Below are 7,726 nucleotides of genomic sequence, written 5' to 3'. Positions count from 1 at the left end.
ATCACGTATGGAAATCAGTGTGGGGTTTCCTCCAAATAAATAACACTAAAGCAAAACTGTCATATGATTCAGAAGCATCACTTGGGTTCATATGAGAAGAAGTCAAATACAGTATAAAACAGAGATGCCTGCAGATCCATGCAGAGTTCACAACTACTCCTAATATGCAAATTAAGTAATTTATCTATCTGCTACCAGTGAATAAATGGGTTAAGGAAATGTGGCACCTATGTGTACTGGAATAATAATCGGTCATAAAGAATAATGATATCGTGCCCACTTCAGGCAACTAAATGAAACTCCATATCATCATGCTAAGAAAAATATATACACTCTTAAATTCAAGGTTGGTATTGATGTTACAAATTTAGAAGGGGAAAATATAGCAAGGATAGGTTGATATAGATGTGTAACTATAAGGTCAGAAAAAGGAGAACAGTAAGAGCAAAATACATAGGGATATAGGGAGAAAATATGTCCTAAAAGGCACATGCATATCTGAATATTACCTTATCTTCTTGAGTTAACATGTGCTAAAGAAGAGACTGTGGTTATGCAGAATGAAATGATGTGTCTCTCAAGCAAACAAACACCAAGTAATTTTTCTAGGACCCATAAATCAGTCAAAACCTGATTACTGCATAATGACATGGAGATCAAAGAATAAAAATATTGGAACAGGAGAATAACAGGCGGGTAATAGAGTGAGTTTTAGAGAAAAGGAACATACAAATATGATCAAGAAATTATACTTTATTCAGGAGATGAAACCAGAGTGGCAACAACCTAACTAAGGTGACTGTCAGTTTTGGAAAACATCCTCTCAGAGCCGGGGGGTGGGGGGGGGGTCTGCTCTTCACTCTGAGAAACAGGGGCACAGAAACAGTGTGGAGATCATTCTCAGCAGCCCCTTAACTACAGAAGCAGAACAACCGCAGGGGAACACCTTCCCTATAGGGGTCAACACAGACACATGGAGGGTGAAGTATGGAGAAGATTCTTCTGCATCCATGAGAGACTTTGAAGGGAAGATGGGAGTGTTTCCACGGAAGCCTCAGAGACAGAGTTCCTTCTCCTCTCATGATCCTGGTGACAGCAGAAGCAGTCACTTGCTCTTGGGTGGGCACTTCTGCTGGCAAACTGGAGGAGGTTGCACAGGAGGACATTTCTGCTGGCATGGCTGAGGGGGGCAGGGCTCAGGGCACTTTGGGAGAGGACAAGGCTCTGGGCACTTTGGGGGAGGACAAGGCTCAGGGCACTGTGGAGGAGGACAAGGCTCTGGACACTTTGGGGGAGGACAAGGCTCTGGGCACTTAGGGGGTGGGCACACAGGAGGAGGCTGGCAGGGCTGCTTGCACTGTTGTTGTTGGTAAGACATCGTGCTGAGGTCTCAGGATCTGAAAGACATTACATGAGAGTGTTCAGAAATGATCCACACAGAGAAGACTGATGGAGACATGAAACATCAGAGACATTTCTCTCTACATGCATGTGCATATTACCCTATTCATGCTTTAGAACAGGCTGGTTTTTCCTTTATATTGGCAATCTGGGATAGTAGCCTTAGGAAATAACCTTTTTTTTCCATGCCTTTTTGCTATGAGAAAAAACAAATTTGATCCAATGAAACAAATAAGGCTGGTTTCACACTAAATATCTTCAAGACAGGCATTCTCAAGTTCTAGAAGCCTGACCAATCTCAGAACCAATTCCTGACTCCTTTGTCACTTGTGACATACCAGCAAGTTGTCTGGATTTGCAGAATTGAGGACAGCTTAGGTAAATCCCAGGTTCTAATACCTGCTAAGGTATAGGGATGTAAAAATGACACCAAAAGATGTATATGACTCATAGAAATACTCTGTTCACTCACCTACCAAATAAAAGGAAAAGCCAGCTGTCAGAGTGGACTATTGTATCCACTGCTAAATTTTAGTTGCTTAGTAGATACCCATTATATCATGATCACAACAAGACTGATCACACTTACTCCCTCAAAACTGACTACAGCACATAAGAAGACCATAAAGACAGACCAACTCAACAAATGACACTCACCAGGTTCTCCAAAGTAGTCCAGGACTTGAGTACCAGGAGTCTGCAGTCATGCAGCAAAGACCCTTTTTATAGGACTGGTTGCCCAGCCCAGTGGAAGTACAGATGACTGACAGTGGGCAGGTCCAAGAATTTCCCAACCAAAATGCAAATCCATGCATGACTGGCTAGACTGGGACTCTACAAAGTAGGAAATATCCTTTTTCCAGGACATCATCCCTGTAAAGTTCTGTGACTCAGTGGGCCCTCTTGTCTTTTCAGTTTCAGCAAGAACTCCCTGGTTGTCTGAGTTGTTTCCTTGATTGAAGACAATATTTCTTTTCTCTATTACAACTCTCTTGTATTCGGTGTGTTCTATTTCAGCTCTTTTATGTTCTTTGATGCATTGGCCCATTTATATTCCTGTTTCAATGGTATAATCTGCCTATGTGCTGAAAGAAGGAAAGTGTTACTATGGACTTCAGCTGTGGATTCAGCTTCATCTTTGACAAGCCTGGTCCCAGAAAGAGGTTATGTCTCCCTCCTAGGTTGAATTCTTTTCTGTAACCATAGGAAATGGAATATGCTGTTCATTGGGGAGTGTGATGGGCTTGGGCCTTATCCTGAGCCTTTTAAGACTGCAATTTCAAACAACATACTGGTGGTATATGTTTAGACTCCGCTCTGATGATGACCATAAGACTGCTTATCATGATGGTTATTGAACTAAAATCATACTTGCCCTAACCACGTTCTTTCTTTGATGGTTAGCAAGAAGACTTATAATCCCTCATAATTCTCTTGTGGGAAGAGCTGTGGAGACCACCTGTAGGTGTGGTACACACCAAGAGGAGTTTCTACAAGACCTTCGAAAACCCATAGTGTTCTGAATCCTTCCTATATACACATGTGCTCATTTCTTAAACAGGCACACAAACAGACAGGCACACAAAGACAGTAGACAGAGCATCAGTCTTACATTTTTATCTGCCACATAACTACATGTATCGCTTCCTAATTTTCTAATGTATATTATTGATTCATTGCTACATAATAAGTGACAGAATAAATTTAAAAATGGGTGTTTTGTAATTCTCCAGTGACTTTTGAGCACTTTGGGGGAAACCAAAGCTCTGGGCACTTTGAAAGAAGACAAAGCCAGAACACTTTGAGAGTGGACAAGACTCTTGGCACTTTGTGGGTGGGCACACAGGATGAGGCTTGCAACTGCTGCTATTGGTAAGACATTATGCTGAAATCTCAGTATCTAAAAGACATGATGATTACTTCTCACAAGAAGTAATTTCCCACAGAGAAATAATCTTAATGTTATGAAATATCAAAAATATTCCTCACTCCAACTCCTCCTATAGACTTCCTGACTTCCTTTACATGATGGGGGAATGTCTTTCTGTATGCTGTGAAAATATGTTGCTCTGATTAGTTGATAAATAAAGCTCTTTGTCCTATAGCAAGGCAGCTTAGAGACAGGCAGAAAATCCAAACATATTGAGAGGAAGGAGAAGGACAGAGCAGAGGATATGCTGACAGCTGACGACATGAGAAGCAAGATGTAAAAGTACCAGTAAGTCACAAGGCATGTGGAAAAGTATAGATAGATAAGGCGTTAATTTAAGATGTGAGAACTAGATAACAAGAAGCCTGCCCTGGCCATAGTTTAAAAATAATATGAGCCTGTGTGTGTTTATTTGGGTCTGAGCTGCTGGGTGACCTGCAGGTGAGAAAGATTTGTCCTGAGCGCCAGCCAGGCAGGACACAGGAAAACTTTCAGATACAGTTATATGTCACCATTTTGTTTCATTAGCCTAGAAAACCTTTTTTTTCATATTTTCTGTGAGAAAACATCTTTTTTTCAAAGGACAGAAGGGTGGTGCTTGAAGAAACCATCATCATCAAGAAGGGCAGTCTGAATTTTAAGTTATAAAATAGTGATCTCTCTCAGTGAGGACCATAACTGTTGTCACTATTCTCACTTGTGATGTCACAGGAAGTCATCGATGTTATAAAACAAAGCACAGAAGAATGCAAGAATCTAAAACCTACTAAAAGGGAGAACAAAGAGTTCAGAGAAGAGAAAAATATTCTCTTTGGTCCTTTAAGTTGCTTTATAATTAGAGATGGAAGAATAGAATGAGGAAGATGAGCAAAGCCGTTACTAGCTCCAGCTCTGATCTGAGAAGCACACAGGTACTGAATCAACCTCAGTGAAGCATGTCAGCTTCCTGTGACTGTCAATGCTTCTGACAGTAAGGAAGGGTTTAGCTGAGAATGCTGTTGTCCATGTCACTGGAGGGAAAGAGTCATCAGGTCTACACCTGAGGTCAGGTACCACGAAATGTACCACGTGGATGGCTCATAAAAGTTAGTACACATAACATAGAGCTAGGTGAGTAGGAGACTTACTATTCTCCATATTTGCATATCACACCTATATTATCATCTTGGGCAACACCTGGACTCAGTCATGCCAAATTACAAAATTGCCTACTGATCTGGGATGTTAGTATCACACAGAGTCAGTTAATGTGAGGTTCTTCTTCAGAATATAGCCCACTCAGAAGAGTACAAAGGGTTAAAGAGAAACAATGCAAAGCCTAACATTGTCATGGGACATAGGAGGGCATGGTAGATTAGGGCACATTAAGAGAGATGATTAATGTTAAAGACCTTTTGGAAAAACCATATGGAAATCTACTGCTCTAAAACCTTACTAAAATATATGCATATTTAAAATGTTTTAATGCAGTTAACTTACATCTAGAAGGGTTCCATTTGCACAAGTAGATGCCTCATATTAACAAATGTAAACTTTAGTGGCAGTAGTAGCTGACCAATTTTTAGTTGCTAGCTAGTGATGTCCCAGAGAATGACTCCACTCTCTTACAGACTACTACCTGTAACTTGTCAATCCTCCAGAACAACATGGTAAGACCCCATTTCTGGAGACATCAATGCTTAAATCAGAGAACATGGAGAAATCTAGGAGGTACTCACCTGTTCCCTTCATTCCTATTGACCAGCCCTCATGGTATTAGAAGGTGCTATGTACACTGGTAAAAAAGAAAAGTACTCCCATCCTCACCCAGTTCCAAACACTGCAAGCTACAACAATGACTGCCTTGGCAAGATATACCCACTGGTATGATAATGGCACAAGTGTATGGGAGCAACCAACAAATTTCTCTTTGGATTTAAGGTCCTTCTCTATAAGACAAAGCGCATATCTAACACTGGTAAGGAGAGAGAATCTATAGCTAGATAGAACATAGGCCCTGGGGGATAATCCAATTAACACAATTATTCTGCTAAATGGACAAAGAAACAGATAATTCCGTGAGACTTATTGTTATACTCCTATCAATATATCTCTCATTCATCATCTGAGAAGCTTCTTCTTGCAGAAGATCATTAATAAAAGGACCTGCAATGGTTAAATGGTGCTGTGAGTAAGAAATTATTCATTTGCTCAGCATTACCCTCACAGAGGAGTTGGCAGAAAGATTATAAGAACTGGATGTAGAAACTGTTTTCTTCACATAGTCAAGCTGTTAAACATTTGAATTCATAACTATTGAAACAACATGCATAAGTAATGTGAAGCTCAAACCAGACCAAATGTCATCACACAAGAGAAGGGAACTATGAAATCCCACCACTAGCTGAGGAGTTATCAGCAGTTGATAGGTTCTGAGAGGAGGAATGTCAGTTTCCTTCAATGATGTGACACTTGCTGTGTTGTCCACACTCCAGGGTAGGCCCCACTGTCTAGAATAGCGGGACTACACAAACTGGAAGTGATGGGGACAAGGACAAGCAAATAAAAAGAAATCAAAGTTGGGTGACAAGAGAAGGAAAGGCACAGTGGGTAGATAACAGTTGTGGGTAAGCCAGTGAGTGAGTATCATTGGAGTGCATTGGACAATATTTTCAAAGAATTAATAAAGATGATATTATAAAGAAGGCATTATATTAAAGGACACATGCAAGTCTCCAAATACCAGTATCACATGTTTGCTCTCATGTGTTGAGGCAGCAGATGAAGGAGAATACAATCTATCTGCTTATATTTAAATGTCATGATGAAATCCTTTACTTTTTACAATGATATATTCTAATTACATTATTTTCAAGACAGAGGCTACTAATTCTGAACAGCACTGGCACTAGAGTCAGAGCAGCTGCATCTCTTTCAAGGCTGAGACACCAAAGGAGAGCTCCTTTCACAGAAGCTCCATGAAGAACAGCCCACAGATGAACAGGATGCACAGCACACTTTCTCCAGGTGTGAACCTTTAAGACCAGAGACAGAACACATGTGTGCACAGATGTTATACACACACAATGGCCCTTCCTAGCTGTCATATATCATTGAGCTAAACATTAGATTCTCTTAATTTTATAACCTTTTCAGGGTAGATGACCCTAAGCTCAACCTGCATATTTTTACCCTGACTTCTAAGGAATTTTATGACAGGCCTGAACAGCAAATTCTAATTTTTTTGCTTCTATATTTAATTTAATATTTAAATATGATGTAATCTATGCCATTAAGAAAAAGTCCCTGAAAAAAATCTAGGTTCTACATTAACATATGGAAGAATCAATAACAAGCAGCGGGAAGTTAAATGCAGACCTCACATGCTTTGGCTGGAATCCCATTCTCACACATTTGTACATTTAACAATATTTGACTTGTTTTTGGATGTTGTTGATGCTATAGAAAATGGTCATGGAAGGGTGATGGACATGTGTATGGTACTCATTGTGACATAGTAATACTCAGAGTGGCAATAATAGTGGAGGAGGCAGTGCTAACATCTGTCATATCTTTACTTGTTGTGATAATGATTCTGGTGTTTCTGATGATGATGGAGATGTTGCAGATGGAAATGGAGATGGATGGTAGTGAGTGTAGTGGAAATGATGTGGATCAGCAGCTTCCAATTCTATCACTTACTTGGTACTAAATAGGTTCCTTGAATGTGCCCATTAAATGGCATGCATTAGTTCAATTATGACCAAAGGCAAGACTTTGACAACCTTAAGACTTTTCACAAAGAACAGTAACAAGAAAATGCTCAACATCTGTAGCCATTAGAGAACTGGAAAGTAAACCTACACCAGAAGACCATTCTACCTGTGTAAGAAAGAGTATCAAAAAAATAATAACAACAATTCAATTCCTGGCAGAGGAGTTGAGGAAAAACAACACAAACTGTCACACTGTGAGAGAGTGGATTAACTCATCATGTATGGAAATCACTGTGGGGTTTCCTCCAAATAAATAACACTAAAGCAAAACTGTCACATGATTCAGCAGCATTACTTGGGTTCATATTAAAAAAAGTCAAATAGAGCATACAATAGAGAAGCCTGCATATCCATCTAGAATTCACAACTACTACTAACATGCAAATTAAATGATTGATCTATCTCATCACCAAGGAAAGAATGGTTTAAGAAAATATGGCACCTATATGTACTGGAATAATATTCAATCATAAAGAACAATGATATGGTGTCCAATTCAAGCAACTAAATGAAACTCCATATCATCATGCTAAGAAAAATATATACACTCTTAAATTGGTTGGCATGGATATTACAAGATTGGCATGGATATTACAAATTTTGAAGGAAAAAATATAGCAAGAATAGGTTGATGGAGATG

At 39.6% G+C, this 7,726-nt stretch overlaps 1 protein-coding gene across 1 annotated transcript; it reads right to left on the bottom strand.

Annotated features, from left to right (window-relative positions):
- Positions 1 to 836: 836 nt before the first annotated feature.
- Positions 837 to 2,106, bottom strand: LOC114683117 (small proline-rich protein 2D). Its single transcript, XM_028857291.2, has 2 exons — positions 2,059 to 2,106; positions 837 to 1,397 (listed from the first exon to the last, which is right to left on the bottom strand). The coding sequence occupies exon 2, from the start codon at positions 1,376 to 1,378 to the stop codon at positions 1,106 to 1,108; it is 273 nt and encodes a 90-aa protein (XP_028713124.1). The 5' UTR covers positions 1,379 to 1,397; positions 2,059 to 2,106; the 3' UTR covers positions 837 to 1,105.
- Between the last annotated feature and the right edge of the window lie 5,620 nt (positions 2,107 to 7,726).

The sequence above is a fragment of the Peromyscus leucopus genome, chromosome 6 (assembly GCF_004664715.2).
Source record: "Peromyscus leucopus breed LL Stock chromosome 6, UCI_PerLeu_2.1, whole genome shotgun sequence".
Lineage (NCBI taxonomy): Eukaryota > Metazoa > Chordata > Mammalia > Rodentia > Cricetidae > Peromyscus > Peromyscus leucopus.
This window is presented reverse-complemented; position numbering and strand designations above follow the sequence as displayed.

Coding starts and splice junctions, on each gene's coding strand:
- LOC114683117 (XM_028857291.2), bottom strand. CDS start 1,378: ATGTCTTACCAACAACAACAGTGCAAGCAGCCCTGCCAGCCTCCTCCT.